Source organism: Rosa chinensis, chromosome 5 (genome assembly GCF_002994745.2).
Source record: "Rosa chinensis cultivar Old Blush chromosome 5, RchiOBHm-V2, whole genome shotgun sequence".
Lineage (NCBI taxonomy): Eukaryota > Viridiplantae > Streptophyta > Magnoliopsida > Rosales > Rosaceae > Rosa > Rosa chinensis.
This window is the reverse complement of record NC_037092.1, coordinates 343,201-366,462: the sequence shown is the minus strand read 5'-3', so window position 1 is coordinate 366,462 and position 23,262 is coordinate 343,201. Positions and strand designations below refer to the sequence as shown.

Genomic DNA, 23,262 nt, shown 5'->3' with positions numbered 1-23,262 from the left:
AACCGGTCAACCCTTTAAACGCTTCTACTTCCCTAAGGGGAGCCGACCCTTGAGGAGATAAAATTTCAGAAATTTTTACATTAGTTGATATAGCTTCTACCCATGAGAGCATAAGAGTTTACAGATCAAAAAAATAAGTTACGAGTGTGCGGTTATGAGCATATTAGTTTTATGTAGTATTTAAAGTTTAGGGTTGACCTACTAGATCGAAACCCAAACGACGACGAAAATAGCTGAAATTTTGAACACAACCATTTATTCTTATCATGATAACATCCTACGGTCAATTTTGATAAAGTCTATTTCCTACGCATTGTTGCTTATGGAAGGTATACTTTTCATTATAACTAATAAACTAGTTATACCACATTAGTAGACATATAAGAATTTTGTGCAATCCAAAAAATAAAAATAAAAAATTGATAAATTTGACATTACTCATCTATTTATAGCATATTAATAGGTACGGTGTAAAAAAATTAACCCAATCCGCCGTTCTTTCAATATCAAATAAGTGGTTAACTTTATATACACATATACTTTTTCACACGGAATTCTGTAGCTAATTGTTCTTTTCACACGGATATCCGTGTGCATAGGTTTTAGTTTTTACACAGACATCAGTTACTGTTGTTTATTCACACGGATTTCTGTGTGTAGTCTCCTTTTTCACACGGAATTTTGTAGCTCATTGTTCTTTTCACACGGATTTCTGTGTTAACATTTCACACAGATATCCGTGTGTATTACTCATTGCACACAAATGTCTGTACCAAAAACCGGTCAACCCTTTAAACGCTTCTACTTCCCTAAGGGGAGCCGACCCTTGAGGAGATAAAATTTCAAAATTTTTTACATTAGTTGATATAGCTTCTACCCATGAGAGCATAAGAGTTTACAGATCAAAAAAATAAGTTACGAGTGTGCGGTTATGAGTATATTAGTTTTATGTAGTATTTAAAGTTTAGGGTTGACCTACTAGATCGAAACCCAAACGACGACGAAAATAGCTGAAATTTTGAACACAACCATTTATTCTTATCATGATAACATCCTACGGTCGATTTTGATAAAGTCTATTTCCTACGCATTGTTGCTTATGGAAGGTATACTTTTCATTATAACTAATAAACTAGTTATACCACATTAGTAGACATATAAGAATTTTGTGCAATCCAAAAAATAAAAATAAAAAATTGATAAATTTGACATTACTCATCTATTTATAGCGTATTAATAGGTACGGTGTAAAAAAATTAACTCAATCCGCCGTTCTTTCAATATCAAATAAGTGGTTAACTTTATATACACATATACTTTTTCACACGGAATTCTGTAGCTAATTGTTCTTTTCACACAGATATCCGTGTGAATAGGTTTTAGTTTTTCACAGACATCAGTTACTGTTGTTTATTCACACGGATTTCTGTGTGTAGTCTCCTTTTTCACACGGAATTTTGTAGCTCATTGTTCTTTTCACACGGATATCTGTGTCAACATTTTCACACGGAAATCCGTGTGTATTACTCATTTCACACAGAAATCTGTATCAAATACTTATTATAACGGAAATCTGTCCCTCCGTAATTCACATAACAAACAAAATTAATGATCCCGAAATAAACTAATTTCGGATTTTCACACAGAAATCAGTGTGAATTGATCTGCACACAGATATCCGTGTAAAAATATTTTATCATTTACACAGACATCTGTTACTATTGTTTATTCACACGGATTTCCGTCGATATTGTTATTGTATAAATCACTGTAGGGCTCAATTATGTTCTTTTCACACAGATATCTGTATCAAATGCTTATTGTAACGGAAATCCGTCCCTCCATAATTCACATAAAAAAAAAATTAATTATTTCGAAATAAACTAATTTATAATACGTACAGAAATCAGTGTGAATTGATTTTCACACTGATATCCGTGTGAAAATGTTTTAGTTTGTACACAGATATATGTGACTGTTGTTTATGCACACGGATTTCCGTTGATATTGTTATTGTATAAATTATTGTGGGCCCGATTATGCTCATTTCACACGGATTTCTGTTAGTATTTCTATTTCACACGGATTTCTGTGGCTTTTAACTACAGTAAATCCGTGTGTATTGTTATTTTGCTAGTAGTGGGTTGAGATTATTTTATAAGGGTTGGGTCACTTACACCGTCGGTGCATAGAATAATTTCCAAATCGACACATAAATGTTCTCGCTACATCTTGGCGAACAAAAAATTGGATTGGAGTATGTGGCGCAACTAAATGTTTTATGGCTCTATATAAACACAGAGAATATAATGAAGTAAGTAGTAATCCATCAAATCTATGGTTACTTTCCTCTTGATTGGAGGATTACACTACTATTTTTTACCCACATATTTAAATCTGTGTGAAATAAGGCTATTTCCCACGGATTTCAGTGTGTAATGGGCTTTACCTACCGTGCAAGCACGGATTGTTTTTTGGTTGCCTTCGGAGGGGGCGCTAATACTTTATTCACAAGGTTTTGGGAGTCCGTGTGAATATTTATTGTGGGCCCCACTATCGATCAACATGCATAATTAAATTTAGATCAATTTGTGTGAGTTCAAAATAATATTTTAATATTTTAATCAGTGTGAAATATCTTACTAACTCACACAGATTTCAATGTAAGAGACTGAAAAAAATTCAAAATCAATTAATGGTGACGGTAGTCGTAGAATGAGTGATTGTGTTCAACTCTTGCATCCACCATTCACCGCCTCACCCACGGCACATGCTGCCTTCTTGATCGCGTCCTTCTTCACTCTCTCTGGTAAAACTAATGATCTCTTTATTCCCTTAAGCAATTGTCATGCCCTGACTCGAGCTATTCTTATAATCTCGTGTTAAGGTGTGAATCACATCTTAATTATATAACTAAAATCTCTATAATCAAAATGTGACAAAAAAAATAAATAAATAAATAAATCGTGAACTAACAACTAGATAACAAAATCTTAAAATTCCAGCGGAAGCATATATTACATTATCTTTATCACATAGTACACTAGTACTCATTTTTTATTCCAAACAAACATAAAGAAAACACAAGTTTCACAACCGATTTGACATTATATACATATCGGAACTTCTTGCTAGTATCTTGATTCCATGCCTGCAAAATCTGTTAAGGGGGTGAGCTCAACTAGCGGCTCAATAGGGACATAAAACTTCCTCATGGATAATTGACCAAAGATAATACCATCATATATTTCAATTATAACATGCATATCAAACAATGATGCAATCCAACTCCATTTATATACATGTTAATTCATATACCAGAATACGCAAGCCTACACGTCTCATCCCGTGTACTTTACAGTTTTGCAACTGTGACTTGAATATCCAAACATATAAATTAATCCCCTGACTCATTCAAATCTCCCAAAACCCCTTTTGCTAGTCATCTTATCCGAAACATTGATCTCCAAGCCCAAATCACCCAAATATATCGACAATTATACCGCCGATATTCTAAACCTAAATGTGCACACGGGCTCGCCTGAGCTTGATCCCTACAATGTTCAGACTCAACTACACAAAATATAATTCCCACAATCACCAAACAACCATAATTTCCCCCCAACTTCTTTACAATTGATGAATAACCACCTCCATGAAACATGCATAGTTACATCGATCAAGGTACATTCAGTACATGTAATTCAAATATTATTAAATAAATCATTCAAAAATAATATTAACAAGAATAACATATACACGAAGCACATAAATCAACATCCAATCATAAAACGTTTCCCCGAGATCCCCCTACCTTATTTCCGATAATCGTGGACAATACAATATAAAATCAAGCCTCCTAGGTCGTCAAAAATAATAGTTTCACCAAATCTGAATTTTCTTTCCACCAATAGAAAGAGCTTGTCAAGACGAATTCGTAGGCGAAAACAGATCCTAAATCGGACTTATGGTTCAAAAGTTTATACCAAAAACAAATCCTAGAGAGAGAAAATAGAAAGAGAGAAATGTAGGAGAGAGAAACTCCGAAAATTGTGGGGGGAAAATAGTTGAAGCTGGGTAGCCTATTTATAGGGTCAGGTAAACCGACATAATGGGTCATAAATCTGATTTTGGTCCATAAATGAATGACACTTGTCATGGCATTACTAATTTTCCAACGCTTGTATGCCACATGTCCATATTTGATCAATTGCATTATCACTATCTGCCACATGTCAAACATCTTATATACATGTTCCCACTTGCAACACGTAGGGCTGCTGTCCTTGGTCACCAAGTAATGCATACGAACCAATAATAATGCGACATGTGTCCAAACTAATGTAATTTCTACTCAAACTTAAAAAAAATCAATAAAAATAGCTGGAGAATCCGAAAAAATCACCGAAAATTGCTACGAACTCGTGAAAATGTCTACTTTATTCTTATGTAACTAAAAATAAAATTTGACCTACTAAACAAAAATTTCAAATATTTTTCAAGAGCTTTAAAACTAGTAAAATTGGATAAATTTTTTTTTTTTCTCAATAATAACTTTCCAGGTTGTCACAGCAATCCATTTGCAACCTCTAAACTACCAGCCTTACAATACCCATCAATCAAATAAGTAAAAGCAAACAAATTCAGCGACACCTTAACCTTCACCATATCACCACAGACTGAATACCCAAATCCAAATCCCCCGTCTTGCAAAACAGATCTATAAATGTACTATTCGGTTCAAAACTCTTCCACATCAAACCTATATACACAAACACTTCTCTCTCCTCATCTTAACCTTACAAAACCCACTCAACAATGTATTGAAAAATGAAAGTAACCAAATCAGATCTACACAAACACTTCAAATTGCGCTTACCTGTCGCCATGTCTCTTATGGTAGTCTGCCTGGACCCAATCTTCGCACAGAATCTCCACTGCCAAAGAAACTGCTATCGGACGACAAGATTCGCACCGACATCGATGCTTAAGAACCAATGACTATGGAAGAACAAAATATATTTAGTCGAGTTGACAGGTACCTCATGAAATGGATGTTGTCAGACTTAGATAAAGAAAATGTTGTTGAAGACTATGTGATTGTACTCAAGGTGGATTCAAATGAAGATGAATTGGCTGAAGATGATTCAGATGATGAAGAGCTTGGACTTTGTGACTTTTGTTCATTTTGGATAAGGCGACAAAGTGAGAGAGAGAGAGAGAGAGAGAGAGAGATGATGACGGAGTAAATGCAGTAGTTTAATGGATCAAATTACTACAGAAATCTTTGTGAAATGAATTTTCAATTGTTTAATGGATCAAATTGCTACAAACATCCGTATGTGTGTCTTTCTCTCACACAAATGTATGTATCTTTATCTCATACAAATATGTGTAATGCTCATTTCATATTGATATTTGTGTCAAAAAGTTTTAGCTACTGAAGACAGTCACTATATAATTCATATAGCATAAAAAAAAACAATTTTTTAATAGACTAATATTTGTTATATACAGAACTATGTGTGAATTAGGGTTCACACGGACCACCGTGTGAGTAAATCATAAAGTATTTTAGTTTTCACATAGAAGTCTGTCTCTGATGTTGGTTCACTAGGACTTTTGTGGTTATTATTATTCCATAAACTCTTGCGGGCCCTCCTATACTTATCTCACACGGTTATTTGTACATATTGCCAATTCACGCAGATATTAGTGGCTTTATAAAATCGGTGTGAGATGCCTATTTTGCTAGAAGTGTTAGTATGGTATGATCGGCTGATTTACTTTTATGAACCTATAACCTATAGCACGATCTATAGTACCCGGAGGTTAGGTCCGTCCTATCATTTCCAACTGATAATATTTTAGGTATGGCTAACTTTTCCGCCCTAAAATAAAAAAGAAATTAAACGTCCTAGGAATGGAATTTACTGGTTGACACGCATATCAAAGTTGCTTCTCTAGTAAAAAGGCAGTTGGTACTACCAACCATTATTATACTCATATATAGTCTTTTATAGAAAAGAAGTTTGAAAAACAAACTCCGATCCAGATTTTCAATAGAAAATGTAGTTGCGTTGGACTTCTCCTACTTCTTTGTCGGCAATATAAACGAGTGTAATCGGAGCAGCATTTAATATTTTAACCAAGTTTGTAGGCTTGGGGAGTGTTCTTTCATGTGAATGAACAACCACACAGAGTTGACCAAATATTCACAGATCATCCCATGGAGACGTGATCGATGGACAAATAATTGAAGAGCATATATGCATGTGCACAGGACAAAATATGCAAATAATTTTTGGAAACTTTTATTTCATTAATTGAATAAAAATGGTAACAACTTCATCTTGTAGCTCTATAATTAATGGATGGCTGGATAATCTAATCTGATCTGATCGTGACCTGTCCACCACCATCACGTACCAACCATACTTTATTATTTACTTTCGTTCTATCAGACGACAACAACAACAACAACTTTTAACACTGTAAAATTAATGAAGGCCGGATCACTCAGCTGGAAACTTTTTCCCATGCCATGCCACAAAGGCAGCGAAAGGCACAGGATGAGCTAGGTAGGTACGTACGGTTTTACATGATGGCGCACGCTTGGGGATTTTCTTCACTGAAACAATCGGGGCGGGTCACGCAGTAACTAGTAGTATAGTTCCTCCCACCGCCGTAACTATCATAGACCGGCCTTCCGTAGTAGCCATCGTACTCTATGTAAGGGGCAGGTCCACCGTAACCGTACCCAGTTTGGCAGGGACCACCAGGATGCCCTCCGTAACATTCCATACAACACGGGTTAACCATCACCGCAGGTGGAGCTTCCTTCGGCTTCTCGGGCTCTTTGGGTTTCTCTTTAGGTTTCTCGGGCTCTTTGGGTTTCTCTTTAGGCTTCTCCGGCTCCTTTGGTTGCTCTTTAGGCTTCTCCGGCTCCTTTGGTTTCTCTTTAGGCTTCTCCGGCTCCTTTGGTTTCTCTTTAGGCTTCTCCGGCTCCTTGGGTTTCTGATCTTTAGGCTTCTCCGGCTCCTTTGGCTTGGGCTTCTCTGGCACTTTGATCTCGATGCTCTTAATGGCGCCACCTCCTTTGCAGCATAGCTTGTCCCTGATCTTTTCAGGACTGCAGCAGACCACTTTGATGATCACCAGGTTGTTCTTCTCGTCGTACGTCTGGTCTCGTATTTCTCTTGTTCACAAAATCCAACCAATTAATACCACAAATCACTCAGTTTACGTTTGTTTTTCACAATATATATATTAATGAACCGAACTAACTGGAAGAGAAAAGAGAGACTCACGAGGGAATTTACAGAGAACTTTCTTGACCTTCCTGTAGCATTTTTCACACTGAAGGTCCACCTTCAGAATCATTATCGTCACCTAGATGAATCATTTGCAGAAATTAGATAGATAATTAGATATACAAAGGAGGTTTTTTTTTTTCTTTTCTTTTTCCTGCAAAACAAGAGGTGCGCGCGTAATTAAGAATTGATCGAAGTAGATGTTTTCTGGTTTGAAGATGAGGAATCGAATCCATCAGGTTCTGTGTTTCTGACAGAAGAATGAATGATGGCCGGATTGAGTGATGTGTGAAAAAATATTGAAGAAGAAAGAGCCAAAAACTTGAGAATTAAAATAATTAGTAGCAGCCACAAAAAAATAGATATTGAGAGGAGCAGAATTGATTAAATGGGTTATGTTATCTACTTATCTATATCATAAGGAATCGAAAAAGAGATATGGAAAAGCTAGCATAAACAACTTTCTACTGACTACTGCTTAGAGAAATACCTTTTCCTTTTCCCCCATTGTTGTAGAAGTGAGTGCTCGATCAGATGGGATCTGATACTCTGAACACAACCTCCGCTAAAATGATTGAATAGGACGGGAGTCAGTCAGTGCATGAGCCGAGTTGGCGTATATAAATTGGGCTACTGGGACTGAGTGGAAGAGAGCAGGAAGAGATAGAAGGAGGAGCTGGTTGTTATAAAAAATTATGACAAATTGTTTCTCAAGAAACAAAAGAGGTGATGATTTGGTACGTACACCAAAGAGCCAGCCAATGAGATGGCGACACGTACGTCGTTATTGGATGTTGATTTCATGCTTCGATCACCGACGTTGTCGCTATAGGGAAAATAGTGGCGTTTCTGATGGCTAAAGTTCGCAAAATTCGCAGTTGCATGTGCTGGCTTTGATTCACCCACCTTACCTTCCAGGATCCAATAAATAATATTCATTATAGTACAAATATTGCATCAAATTAAAGTAAAATTACATCCCAAGCGAAGCTGCATCATATAATTCGGACCAGAAAAAGAACACTCTAAATCTATCATAATAAGGGTGCGCTTAAATAGGGTTAGTTTGTTGGTCAATACCTCAATTAATTGTTACATGATCGTGATCATAATCAAAAGTGGAGTAAAATTATATTGCAAGCTAGCTTAATTAGGATAGTTGGTTCATACTGAAAATTATTCTATGCAGCGACGGTGTAAATGACACGACACTTATGAGATGATATCAATCCTTAATATTTATAATTAATATTTTTATTAATAACCTAAAAATACATTCAATATAATCTAACCATTCATATATATGTCGATGCAAGTGCACGGCCCGGTTACTGAGAGAGCTTCTTTACCGGGTGTTTTACCTGTGGCTTCCGTAGCTAGCCAGAAGAGATAGATGATGGATTAATTGAGTCAAATATTGCAATAATTATGGGATCATGCACCCACATGGCACATGGAACATCCCACAGCTGTCCCCGGATCGATCCAGTTGCCCCATCCATGTTGGACTAGCTAGGTAACTAATTAACTAGGTCGACCTAGTACTCGAACATCTCAACTTCAATTATTCTCGATCCTTCTTCTTATTATGGTTAAGTAATTAATAGAGAATACCCGCCAGTAATTACAGGTTCTGGACTGGGAACACTCAAGTCAAAATTAGTTTAAGTCATAGCAATTCAAGATTGCAATGTTGACATATATATATGCACGGAAATGATGGATTGAAACTTTCAAAATCCGGGGGCTCCAGAAATTGACGACTGCATGCGCTGTCCTAATAGTAATACAGAGACATTATACACCCACGGGTCTTCTAGTACCTCATCATCACACCAATCTGCTTCCATGAGTTCCATCACTATATGTTTTTTTTTTATCTGGGCTTCCATCACTATATGTATGATAACTTTCTTAATTTCCGGATTAACCTCATCCTAATTCAAAATTAGTATTATACAAATGATTTTATTGTCCTTTGTCTCTTTATTAAGGGTTTATTAAGGATGCTTTAACTTTGCCTCCTTGATTTGATTCTTCTTTAAAAAAAAAAAACAAAACAAAACAACAAGAAGAAGAAAGCTAGGCCTGCAAGCATAATTAGCTAGTCTGTATAATATCTTGCCCGCACAAGCATATTTAGTGTATTTATTTCAAGTATTACTATTATTTGTTGCACAGATTATATGGTTGGTAGTACCAACTACTCTACTAGGTATTAATTACTTACTGCACCAAAAGAAATTAGTAAGCAGAAGCGAATTAAGTGTTTGTCTTGATCGGTGGTCTCAACTCTCACTTACGTAACTCGATCACTCACGACTCCACCTAGACCTAGAGCTGGTGTCTTGATAAGAAAGTGATTTGTTAATAGAGCCACCAAATAAATTCAACAAAGTCCTCAGTGGTGGCCATGGGACAACAACATTACGCAACTTAATTTGGCTCCATGCATGCGTGTGATGCTTTACAAATATTTTTTCTGCCGACAATTTCAGAAATGTTACAGGCCCATGCCAAAGTCCACACATTACCAAGAGTTTGCCTTCCACTTAGCCCAACACAACGGACAGAGGCCTACAACCCAAGGCTTCCAACTAATTCAACTGGGCCTGATCCATGCAATTAAGAATCACACAACACATTACTCAAGTCCCAACCTGGGCTTCCGTTAAATTCTGAATAGAATAACTCGATCCATACACGATGAAAAGGGCCAAATATATCGACGACAAACACGACCTGCTTAATACGAAAGTACAACCCGTTAATGAAACAGTATGAAGTTTGAGCCCTAAACCAATTTTTCAATGAGTGATAATATTCATGTTCTGATATCTTTACTTGCGTCTTCCGACGATGCATATTGAACTCTAAACGACTCATTTTCAATCTTGTTTAGACGCCATTTATTCTCCACTGGAACTCGTTAACATTGTCTCGTTTCCAAGTCGTGATAACAATTAACAAAATTAACCATCTAAAGGAAGAAATAAAAATGGAAATGAGCTCCCATCGGTTAATGAATGATACAGTTGATCTGTTGATGTCGCTAAAATATCTTCCCGATACAAGTCTAACTCAAATCAAATACTCTGAAACTAATCGGAGTGGTGGGGTGGCTTGGCTTGGCTTGGCTATAATATGCATTGTATGGCAAATAGGGCAATTTAGCCAACCGTATATATCGACCTGCAAGTCTATATCGTACGGCCTTTGTTGATATATTGGTAGACGAAATCGATCCAATCCATCGGTTTCTGTATGGCCAGGTTTGGATCGACTTAATCATCATGCATCCCCAATTTATGGCCTTGTGTTTATTGGTGTACTCCGTCCTTTACCCCTCGATCACCTCTTCCCTCCATTAAGTTGCAGTAAGCTAGCCGGGAAGGACCACCAGTTACGTCAATTTATGAAGTTTTGGTGCTCTGGAATTATAACGAGCTTTTGCTTTCAGGATTCCAGGAGATGAGATTTCAGAATCACCCTTTTGATCCATAAACAAAAAGCTGTGCTGCTTTCGACCTCTTGGCACCATCGTAATATCATTTTCTTGCTTGTTTTGTAATAAGCATGCATCTGATCTATAACTAAATTAAACGAGTCATCATTTAGGCAAATTCATGCAGCAAGACCCATGCAAGCACAGCATCGATCCACTAAATCTATACAGGAGCTGCGGAGCTAGTTAAGAATTGGCTAGCTGATCTGCTGATCGAGTGCATTTGCATTCATCTTTAATTGTTAGTTTGTTAGGTGCTGTGTTCGTTTATGATTATTACCGAGCACTTAAAGAACCGAAAGTGAAAGAATTACGTACCATATAGTTCTAAAAGGGATCGTTAGGGATTGGGTAGTCAAATTTTTTGGCCTGTTCTCGGTGTTTGCGAGCAGTCTTAGTATTTGCCCTAAAGAAAACCCAAGATTTTGTCTGGGATACTTTCATGATTGATTGGGTGTCTAGTGGGTTGTGTAACAAGAATGGCCAATATACCAATCACATCCATTCTTTTCTTTATCTTCTTCTTTCTTGTTTTGGTTACTATGCTTTCTGGCTAGATTAGCTTGATCATGGCTTCATGAGTCACTACTACTCTCATTCCATCGGAGACTAGATAATACAGATGATGTTAATCAGTTAATGTCTTAAGGTGAATGGTTTTGGCTAGATGGTCCCCACTGGATTCCCGCCACCGAAGTTAGGGATTTTAGTCCACAAGATAATCACATTGTGTATGTGCTTTAGGGCATGGAATCCAAAACCCCGGGACCCCGGCTGGTCTCCTTTGCATTCACTGTGACACCCTTTCTTTCCTCCTCCACATAATGCTTCTTATTTTCCTTCGGCTTAATTTCTTCTGCAATCTATCATAATCGTTTCAAAATATGATTTTAACTCTCAACAAGTGCAACATTGTAGTTTGTTCAACAAATTTGTTTGATTATAATTGAATGATTCAATTATATATTCTTAGTCTTTGAAATCATATCAGATTAACATTTTGTGACAAATTTGAACGAAGTAGTTAACTTTCTATCATTTTATGATTGGGTTAATTCCCTCATGATCAGTGCTAGCTGCTGCTACTGATTGATGATTTCCACTACAAAACTAAAGAAAAAGATGAAGCATATTGACATTTGATTTGAAAAGGGGTCTTATCTGCACCATGTCTTAATTAGACTTGGTGTAAAGTGAGGATAGCTTTTTGTTTGATTATATAGAAAGTGATGCATATGCATATTCTGAAAGGAAAATAATTTGTGGGCTCAATGAGGCCTAAGATTTGTGGGCTCAATTTTAGGTGTCATGTCATGTCACCTATACACATTACTTATTCTTCAAATCATGTCATGTAACTCTTGAGAAAAAAACCATCTTATCCTTCCAAAATCTAATAACTCTAAGTTATTTTGGCTTTCTAAAAAAAAATTATTTTGGTTTTTTTATTTTCATTACACTCATGCTTAGATTTAAACAACAATTTTTTTTTTCTTCAATCAAGAATAGAAAAATTTAATGTAATTCAATCAATGGATTTGCACATATATTCGATCACAACAGATTTGCATAACACATGTATATGAATTCAATGTTTGTTGGGTTCTTGTAAATTTTGAAAATATAATGTGAAAAATATATATTCATATGATTATATATATATATATATATATATTCTTTTGTTCATTTTTTCTCTTTATGTAGCTAGGGTTTAAACGTTATATTTGAGTTTATTTTTTCTCATATATTTAGATTGTAGATGATACTTAATGACGGCTACTAACATGAAATTTTTTCTTACCTCTTAATTTAGACATACGTATTTTCTAAAATCAATTTATTAATGCTATTTTTTTGGATGAAATTAATCAATATTTGGAAAGAAAAGTTAATGCCTATTTATTGACACCTAATTATATATATTAATGCTATTTGGAAAGAAAAATTATAGGAAAGAATTTAATTAAAAGAAGAATTCTACAAATGATCATTCAACTATGACTCATTCGACACTTTGATCACTCAAGTTTTAAATATATCACTTTGGTCACTCAACTATTACATTGTCAATCACTTTAGTCACCCAAATGACATTTTATCTCACTTTGATCACTTCTCCCAATCATTCTAATACATATTTCTCAATTTTTCACAATTGATTGGACGAAAATATCATTAATATTGTGGCAAATAATTTTTTTTAATGAAAAAAATTAAAGAAGTGACTAAAATGAATAACATAGTTAAAGTTGAGTGACCAAAGTGATATATTTAAAAGGTGAGTTACTAAAGTGTCAAATAGGTAAAAGTTGAATGACCATAATCACAACTCCCTTAATTCAATAAAGAAAAATATTGGTCAAAGAATTTGTAGACATTTCTCTTAAATTAATACATAATTAATAGCTTATCTTTTTTTTAGTCACCTAATTAAATTTATTATTATAATTGATTCACCCCCTAACATCTAAAAGGAATTATGAAAATGTAAAGTTGGTATTGCAATAGTATAATGTGGCAAGATATATTATATGAAATTGAAAATAAATTTTATATATTTACTTACATAGCATGACACTTAGAATGCCTCAAAATCTTAGGGCTCATTGAGGCTCTATATTATTGCCCATTATGAAATCTTATCACCATTACTTGATTCACTTCAATAGCCTTTTTGGGTTAGCTATTCATCCTTAATTTGCTGATTTATTAGCTTTTTCTGTATCTTTTACTTTCTAGCTAGCAATGAATGCCAATGATCAGAGAGTATCCAAGAGATTAAACTATCATTAATTTGAATATATATACTTCTTTTTTTAGTTGAGTTTTTGTAGATAGCATTGGCTTTTCTTCAACATAACAAAGTAGATACACAGTGATCGAGTTTTTATAGCAAAGGAATAGTGTTAACCTTTCTGTTACCCATTCATCTGGGTTTGGACGTTTGGTAAATGATTGTTCGTCCTGGTCTTCAATAAATACAGGGCGGTGCTGTGTCCTACGTAGACCCCGATATAGAAGCCATTTAGAGGGAAATGAAGGGCAAATAATGAGCATGTGAGTCAGCATGGACGTATTGTCTAGTCTGCATTAAACAATTCCACGTCAGATATGGGGAGTTTCCCTCGTAAAATAAATGTCCTTGTGTCCCTTCCTTCTCCCCACTCCACTCCCCAAGATTTCAATTCATTTCAATTCAACAACCACAGCAGAGTGAAAAACTAGTGGCTATATTTCTCTTGCAGTTGCAGAAAGCAGAAGCAGAAGCAGAAGCAGAAGCAGAAGCAGATCCAACTTATTATCTGCATCTTCCAATCAAAAATATTCAACGCTAGCCGGCCAACTTTCTGAACCAAAAGTACTTTTAGAATCAAGCAGCTCAGCTCAGCTAGCACAGAAATGGGTGAAGTAAGTATTCATGTGAACTGAATGTCCTCTTCTTGATTTGTCTCAACGTACAGTACTCTTGTTTTGGCTAGCTCACAGTTGTTCTCACCATAGTTTTAAACAAAAATGTTTGATAGACTAGTTTTCATGCATCCTCGATCTCCAACTCCGGCTTTTATTAGTTGTTGGTTTCACTGGCATTTCTACTTAGATGGATATAATTAATGTCGCTTGGATCTGAACAGGAAAACAAACCAGAGGAGAAGAAGGAGGAAGAAAAGAAGGAGGAAGAGAAGAAGGTAGAAGAGCCACCGGAGATTGTGCTCAAGGTCGATATGCATTGTGAAGCTTGCGCCAGGAAAGTTGCTAGAGCCTTGAAGGGTTTTGAAGGTCAGTTCACTCCAGTTCTTCTTTCAGCTTTTATTAATATCAATTATGTTCTATAATATTCATTCAACCTTAAATTTTGAATTCTCAGTCTCTCTCATCCACTTCTCCAGCTCAGTTTAAACAATAATTTAAAATTAATAACAGACTGAGCCAGTAAAACAAAAATTTTGGATTATATATGAACACACACACACATATATATATTGTTTAGACTTTAGACTTGATGTTTAGCAATTTTCACGTTTAAATTTCTGAGAGAAAATGAAGATTTTGTAATTAATTAAGGATTAGGAAAGGGTAGGTGGAATTAATATATAATAATGAATTGAATCTGGGTGCAGGAGTTGAGGATGTAACTACAGACAGCAAAGCGAGCAAGGTGGTGGTGAAAGGCAAAGCAGCAGACCCCATAAAGGTATGCGAGAGATTACAAAAGAAAAGTGGCAAAAAAGTGGAGCTGATTTCACCTTTGCCTAAACCAGTCGAGGAGGAGAAGAAAGAGGAGCCCAAAGAACCAGAGAAAAAGGAGGAGAAAAAAGAGGAGGTAACTAATTGCTCCATCTCTTACTTTAATCAACTCCATCAATTCCTTCATTCTTTTTTACCTCATTGATCTCCAGGGAAGTAAAATAGTGAAAGCTCGCTCGGATTGTTCAAGTAGTTCAACTTTTTGGCTTTTACTGGCTGTGGACTCAGTTCCCTAGCTAAAACAGTGAAATTTAAAATGATAGTGGCTAGCTAACTAAGCTGTGAGTGTGGGACTCGGTGTTTACAATGCTGACATGAAAGTAACAATTCAAAGTCAGCAAAATGACTCCCCACCCATGGCCACCATTCCACACAGTAAGCTAACTAGGCACACTTCACAAGATTATATCAACTTGCCAGTCACTCTTTCACTACCAATAGCAACATGACACAATTAATTTTTGTCAATTGCTAGCTAGCTTTGACCCACCACCTTTCACCACTCACCTCTCACCATGCTGTGTTGTTTCTCTCATGTTTAGTAACCATGGCCATTTTCCATACAAATCTTTTGCCTGATTGCCTCAAAGGGGTAGGAAACTACCAACAGTAATTTGATAAATAACTCCAGGGCTCCAGGCCATGAGGCCATGCCACAAGATTTATTATTAAAAGCAAACTAGCCTGATTGACTGATTCCTTGTTAGGAATGATATGATATAATGAAAAAGAAAAGCTGAAAAGAGGTGATGTGCATCTAGATTCTGGATATAAGCAAAAGCAAGCCAGCCAGCCATCCACGTATCATCGAGACTGCTTCTTCATTGTCGTACCCGTATGGTTTTTAGTTTTTTACTATCCTTTTCCCACTCACATTGGAAGTTGCGTCGACTCCGTTGGCATGGCCTCACCATGCATGTGACTCCACCTTAATTTGCTCTCCTCCGCTCCATTTATCCAGCTCTTTTTTTGATCCTTTGCCTTTTGCTAATCCAACCTTTACCCAAAATCCTGAAACCAAACAAGTCTCGGATTCTTGTCCCCAAAAAAAAAAAAAATCTCGGTTGCACAGGACACACGCACTCAGCTTAGTTACATACAAGCTAGCCTTTCCCTGATCATTTTTCTAATCATAATAACGGCGAACACTCGCTAACTACACCGCCTTCTGTAGTTCTGTCTACACTTATAATTTGTGACTGTTCTACGGAAAGACTAAAGAGATGGTTCATGATGGTGCTTAGTTCCCGACCTAAACAAAAAAAGAAAGAAAAAAAAAGGATGGTGCTTAATTTTGTTTCTAACTTAGTTTCAATTCTCTTGTCAGCCTCCCGCTGTTGTTACAGTGATTTTGAAAGTTCGAATGCACTGCGAAGCATGTGCTCAAGTTTTACAGAAGCGAATCCGAAAGATCCAAGGTATGCATTTATACAAAACCTATTGTTGAACCTAATTCTAATATGCTGGATCTTTCCACTAATACGTTCTTTGCGTATGTATAGTGCATATATATATGATCAAGTTAGACTGGTACATTTTCTTGTGTGGATATGATTATATTTTATATATTTGAAAATGAATTTGGAGTTTGTGCATGTGTTGCAGGAGTGGAATCCGTAGTAACAGACGTTGGTAATGACCAGGTTGTAGTAACAGGTGTTGTGGATCCAGCCAAGCTTGCAGATGATGTCTACAAAAAAACCAGAAAGCACGTTTCCATTGTGCCCAAGGAGGAAGAGAAGAAGGAAGAAGAAAAGAAAGAAGAGGACAAGAAAGAAGAGACCAAAGATGGAGGAGGGGAGAAGAAAGAAGGGGAAACAGAAGAAGGCAAGGGATCCGATGATAACAAGAGTTTTGATATCAAGCGGAGTGAATATTGGCCATCAAAATACTACTCGGATTATGCATATACCCCTCAGATTTTCAGTGATGAGAACCCTAATGCCTGCTCTGTCATGTGACTAGAACAAGTAGTCATTCCTGTAACATTTTGCCTATATATGTCTAGTTATGAATCAACTAATAAGACCCCGGCTGCAAACTATATAAATTAAGACTACGTACTTTCATTGTGCCATCCTTTGGCATGCGTCCTAGCTATATGTCCGAGTTAAATCCTGTGATGTTTAGGAGGTACGGTTTTTGTACTTAATTGATATATGCCTGTAATAATGAGTTACTTGTTGGCCTGTGTAACTATGTACGTTTGTACTCTGAACTGTGAATTTTGGTGTATGTTTATTTGCAAGTGTACTAAGTCGATCGAAAAACCTAGCTCATTTCATATTTCGATGCATTACTTCTTTTGTTTATCTCTATATTTTTTTACTTCTTTTGCTGTTTTAAATCTATCGGAGAAGAGCAGTAAGCCCTCTGACCCCAAATTATTGAAAGAAATAGAAGAAGTTATATGCGTCCCAACCGGCAAACAACGAAGAACAACGCATGGGGACAATATCCCCTAAGGATCCGATAGTAGTTTTATTTTGTAGTGATCGGTGATTCCGGGTGCGGGTGGTTTGAAGGCAAGTGGAATGGGAGACAAGTGGAATGGGAAAAGAAAGGAATTGGTATTGATTCCAGAGGAATGATTCCTAAACCCATCTCCGCCCTTCGTAATCAAATTCCTGAATATTCAGAAATCGATTCATGATAAAGAGGTGGTACCTACATCCATTCCGATTCCTTCATGTGTTAGTAAACGCATGAATTCTTTTACCCGGAATCATTCCGATTTCTTTATGTGTTAATAAACGCATGAATATTTTTACCTCGTAATCATTTTCTCCCATTCCAAGTAAGTAAACGTGCCTTATATTTAGTGGGGATAGGGATTGATATTCCGTGATGATTTTGTTGAGGAATGAAGAAGGAATAGAGACGGCAAATGGATTAGGTTATGGATAGGTCCATCGCCAACAGGCCCGTTGCCAGCCTTGATGCTGGGCTGCTTTCACATGAGGAAACCGGGCTTATTAAGGAAAAGAGAGGTTCGATGGAATGTATCGAGTCTAGCTAAAGAGAGACCAGAACGTGTTCATATTGAAGTAGGATATGACTTAACTGCCCGAAAAATTAACTCTCTCTAAGGAATAATTAAAAAGCAATTAAGACAGGACATGATGGGAATCAATACTAATACGACGGAATGGTTGGCAGGTCCAATTCAATTTTAAGTGATTGCCATTAATTGTAATGACAGATAGTACAATGACAAATTTAGAATCTTCACTTTTGAAACGTCGCAGCATGTGGGCACTGGGCAGTGTCCTCGATTGATCAGATTGAATGGCGGAGACAAAAAATTCCCTTGATTGATTTGGAGAATGAATTGCAGTACCGCATTAGTACGTAGTAGTATGTTTGTAAAGTGGTTTGACCACGCACAGACCACCAGAAGAGCGAGGCAGCAGTTGCGAAGCTAATAGTATCCGGCACTCCATCAGTAGCTCACTTACCCGGCCCTTTCTCCAACATTAAGATGCCCGCTGTCCATGTGCGTCGATCGATTAGGCTGGAGTTCGTGTCGATCTGTCTGTTTTACCTACCAACCAATCTTCGGCAGTACTGCATATAATTGGAACGCCGAACGCGCGCACGTACGGATGATAATTGCAAAGGAAGCTAGAAAGCTAGAAAATGTATGTATATACGTCGGGAAACTTCTACTGCATTTGTCTAGTCTAACTGCGTACGTCTTCATGCATTTATATGCCACTACTTAATTAATTATGATCTATATATCAATCCATCGAGATAGCTAGCTAGGGTTTGAACCACGCACGTGGTCACAACTTTATATTCGATCCATCGTTACCCCAGCCCCAAATTAAGGAAACTAGCTTCATTAATTACTTTATAACGATTATTATGTGTAGCTGAAGCTTGTCTTCTTCCCTCTCTGATCGGCGTTGTTGGAACTTATCCCTGGACCCTCCTGCAGCCTTTTACAAGTAATGGGGTCAACGCAAGCATCTAAATTTGGACCACAAGGGCACTAGTTAATTGGAATGTGGCCAGTGGAACATATGGTACAAATGTACATTCGATCATTTGCAGCTTGGAATTGCTTGGCCGATCGATGGAAAGCTGAAATAGACGGGTAGCTGGGTGGACGACTAGCACATAAATACCACGGCTGAATGGATACATGGGATTGGGTTGGGTGGTACCTAGCTAAGCTAGTTTAACTTCAGCTTCAAAAGAAAAAACGAGAGAGAGAAAGAGAGGGGGGAGATCGCAGTAGTAATCACGTCTGCATGTCTCCATAGTTAACTAGTAGTAGTATTAGCTACTATTTTCCATCGATATGACATCGGTCCCAACTCCAGACCAAGTGGCCTGTAATAGTTAGGACTGCAATTGCTAGCTAGATGGAACCTAGAGGAGGGGACCTAATTATCATGCTTGCTGCGATTCCAACTTCACCTTCTCGATCGATCATCTTATAAAGTTGGCCGAGTTAATTGGGTTGGGTGCTTAGTTGCCTACCTACTAATTTTGGTTTGGGGATTGAATCATACTTACATGTATCTTTATCTACTTGATAGATTTAGCTACGATATCAGTACTCATTAATGGAAACAGTTAACAAGATTAGTTAGCATATTATAATGTCATGTGTGAACGAACGTTTTCAATTTCCATAAACTTTTAACAGTGCTTAGCACGCATGGATTGATGAAAATGATAGAAAGGATGATTTGAAATCTTGAATTGATTTGAATATATATGCTCACCATGTACCTACCTCTACTTCTTTATCTGGTGGGCACTGATAACGGACGGCAATAATATTGGGTAACCACAATTTCTAATTAAGTGGATGATTTTTGCCCAACCTTGCTAGGCGGAAAGAAAGACTGACTTTGTGAGAACATATGAAGGTGACTGCTGCTACTTTTTGAACGAGGTACTGATTGGAAAAATGTATCTGTTAAGAGGTGACCCATGAGAAGTTGATCGAGGGAGATCGATATATAGTCCAACCTTGTTTTGTTTACAGTGGTAGATGTAATGTCTTCGATCTCCATCTGCAAGATGTGAAATGCCTTGTCCCAAACAATAAACTATATACCAGATTTGTGATAACCCTTCCATCATCATCATCAATTCATCATCATCATCATCATCCAGCCTTCGTAATAGATTATAAGGGAAAGGCTAGCTAGGAGAGGTTGTGTTTGTTTATATGTCAGTAACCCTTCTTTATGTATAACGGCCAGCCTTCTTAATCAAGACCTGCATTGTTTATATGTTTTGGTATCTTTCAACCGTCTCCTCCTAGATTTAAAATTTGATTAAAGTATATATTGTGTAATATTCTAATTAATAATACTGATCAAAACTCATTTGTTCAAGGGTTTAATATCCATCAATATCAGTTATAATTTAACGTAACTAATTATCTATGCATGGTGCTACTGGCTACTGGCTACTGGCGTAATAGTTTGCAGCTTGATATAACCCCAATAACTAGTACGCAGCTCTATACTTGTATTGTCGTTTATTGTTCATCGCTTAGGATCCTGAATTATTCGATTCTCAATGATCAAATAATTGTAATCATCATCGTATGAAGTAATAGCCTAATAAAAGGACATAATTAATCACGTGCATGTTTAGTGTAATAATTTGTTGGATTGAATGGCCAAGATATATATGGCTAGGTGTAGTAATAAATTGAGAAGGAATCTAGATGAATCTTGGTTTCATGCATTAATCTGTTAGTATAATATATAGACCATTTCTTTATTTGGTGACCAATGGAATATATGAACAATTTGTCATGGAGCTCTGAGATCTCTCATCATCTCAGCACTATGACGCGAGTGTGCGACTCTCTCTCTCTCTGTATATCTTATTTGTCTTTTTCTTTTCACTCAAACAGCCAAGTGAGCCAACTAAGCTTCTTTTCGGTTCCATTTCAGCTAAAAAGAAAATGCGTGTAGGTTTAATGCTGGAATGGTGATCAAATCTAAAGTGGACTGGTGTTCTACAGTTCAGATTAGAGTCAACGCTATCTTATAATTAGTCGGGGGAACGGAACCTGGCCTCCACTGTGAGTGTGAGCTACCTCAATGGAGGGTCTGTATCTTCCCTCTGTCTGTAATCTGACACGTACGTTAAAGTCCATCAACCGGAGACCCCACGGCAGCCACCACCGGCCGCGCGCGGATGAGAAAGGATTGCATAAAGGATTTACCGTTTACGTGTAAAGGAGTCATAAATCAATCATATTGAAATATAATGTGACTACAGTTCAAATATAATCCACATGGTTGTTACGCGATATTTTTCACCGGAAAAGTGTAATTAAACTGAGTTTGTAAAGCACACCAAACAGAGTGGCTGACATACTGATCAAACAACACTTGTGTTAAACCTATAAACAGAAGTTTATTATCTAATACTAATTTCCATTACTGACACGGGGGATGATTCAGTGCACCGACGTGCACTTGTACCGATATAAATGGATGGTTAGATTGTATTAAATACACTCTTAGGTTATTAATAAAGATATTAATTATAAATATATATCAAGGGTTGAAATCATCTTATAAGTGTTGGGTCATTTCAGGGCTGTTAATTCTGACACGACCGATAACACGACTCGAAACCCGCATGAAATAAAGCGGGTTGAACCCGCACGATTAAAAAGCGGGTTGGCCGTGGGTCAACTAGCCATGACCCATTTAATAAATGGGTCGGCCACGGGTCAACCTGCCAACACGAAGTGAACCCGTATAACCCGATTATGCTATACTTCTTTTTGAAATTTTGGTCGTTGGGAGTATTTGATCATACGATTGGACAATTTGAAATATTTTGCTTTATAATTATTGGATTTAATTATTCATGAATATATACATATAAAATTATTTATATTCTTCGTCTTGTGGAGTTTTTAGTGAATTTAATTCATTTATGATTTTTTTTTAGTTAAATGGGTTGCATTGTTAACCCTTAAATGAGTCATTTTATCTAACACAACACGACTTATTTGTTAAATGGGTTAAGCGGGTTGGAAACGGGTAACCCGTTTAATAAATAGGTTGGGTTTGAGTTTAAATTTTTGACACGATTATTAAATGGGTTGGATTTGAGTTTGTATCTTGTGACACGACAAATACCTTGACCCGACACTAACCCAACTCGACACGACCCATTGACAACCCTACGTCATTTACACCGTCGATGCATAGAATAATTTCCATTACCGACACAATGATACATATAAAGGTAACTCTCATATACTCAAGTGGAGGGCCTCAGCGACGATTATAGAGATCGGAATACCACATATATATTTATTAACAATCAAGAAACATGACCTAGCTCATGATGTAATAACTAGGTAATAAAAGCGCATGACATCCGGTATTTAATTAGGTATCTGAAAGCTCATATTTCGTAAGAAAACTGAACTCCTTCAAGAGGACGAACCCTAATGTCATCTCGCTCGATGTAAAATGAAGTTTTAATTCCCTAATACGTGAACAATCAAACAAATTCTGTTAGTAACTTGTAAACATGGTAAACAAATCTCTCAAGGGCAATTGTACTCCGAAAAATAATAATACCATAACCATACGCTGGCGGCGGCACGATCATCCAATAAAAACTCGTCGAGTGTATAAGTCATGGAAGGGTTAGACGGCCACAGCTGGAACGTGAAACACATCGGACATACATATGGATGGCGGGGAGGACCCATGGTGTCCTACATGGAGCATATAAACCATGCGTAGATGCGATGTGGCTTTTGGTGACCACAAGGCAGTTGTGTGGAAGACGTGCCGAGGCTCGTGGTGCTCACACGCGCCGTAATGTCTTGACTACCAACCATTTGTTGCGAGTGGCAAGGAGTGAGAGAAGCGAGACCCACCACGTGGCAATCACGTCAATGCCTTTTCGTTTGTGCATCTTTCCGATATCTATGATTTTTTTCCTTACATGGACACAGAGAGGTGGAAGGAGCATAACGCCGCCAAAAGTACACGAGCTTTTCGTCCGACGTGCCCAATCGTAACGGAAACTGACTCAATTGCTGATGCCGGAGACGGGCGTTGACTAGTCATTCACGTTTCTCTTCCTACGTGGACCCTATCAACCACGTGTAAATTTGAGTCAACGAGACGTTTGTGGTGCTACACGCCTCAGGCCCAGAGACTCTCACACGCGTAACTCCCATCA

The 23,262-nt window shown here is 37.1% G+C and overlaps 2 protein-coding genes across 2 annotated transcripts; one reads left to right on the top strand and one right to left on the bottom strand.

Annotated features, from left to right (window-relative positions):
* Positions 1 to 6,301: 6,301 nt before the first annotated feature.
* LOC112166280 (protein PYRICULARIA ORYZAE RESISTANCE 21) lies at positions 6,302 to 7,995 on the bottom strand. The gene is made up of 3 exons (XM_024303082.2): positions 7,804 to 7,995; positions 7,311 to 7,392; positions 6,302 to 7,196 (listed from the first exon to the last, which is right to left on the bottom strand). Exons 1-3 carry the CDS (start codon positions 7,819 to 7,821, stop codon positions 6,598 to 6,600), a joined length of 699 nt encoding a protein of 232 aa, XP_024158850.1. The 5' UTR covers positions 7,822 to 7,995; the 3' UTR covers positions 6,302 to 6,597.
* Positions 7,996 to 13,967: 5,972 nt separating this feature from the next.
* LOC112166279 (heavy metal-associated isoprenylated plant protein 7) lies at positions 13,968 to 17,349 on the top strand. The gene is made up of 5 exons (XM_024303081.2): positions 13,968 to 14,226; positions 14,451 to 14,595; positions 14,937 to 15,139; positions 16,391 to 16,481; positions 16,669 to 17,349. Exons 1-5 carry the CDS (start codon positions 14,218 to 14,220, stop codon positions 17,022 to 17,024), a joined length of 804 nt encoding a protein of 267 aa, XP_024158849.1. The 5' UTR covers positions 13,968 to 14,217; the 3' UTR covers positions 17,025 to 17,349.
* The last annotated feature ends 5,913 nt before the right edge of the window (positions 17,350 to 23,262 follow it).

Coding starts and splice junctions, on each gene's coding strand:
- LOC112166279 (XM_024303081.2), top strand. Junction 14,596..14,936: donor AGCCTTGAAGGGTTTTGAAG/GTCAGTTCACTC, acceptor ATCTGGGTGCAG/GAGTTGAGGATGTAACTACA. Junction 15,140..16,390: donor AGGAGGAGAAAAAAGAGGAG/GTAACTAATTGC, acceptor TTCTCTTGTCAG/CCTCCCGCTGTTGTTACAGT.
- LOC112166280 (XM_024303082.2), bottom strand. Junction 7,197..7,310: donor AGTTCTCTGTAAATTCCCTC/GTGAGTCTCTCT, acceptor TGTGAACAAGAG/AAATACGAGACCAGACGTAC.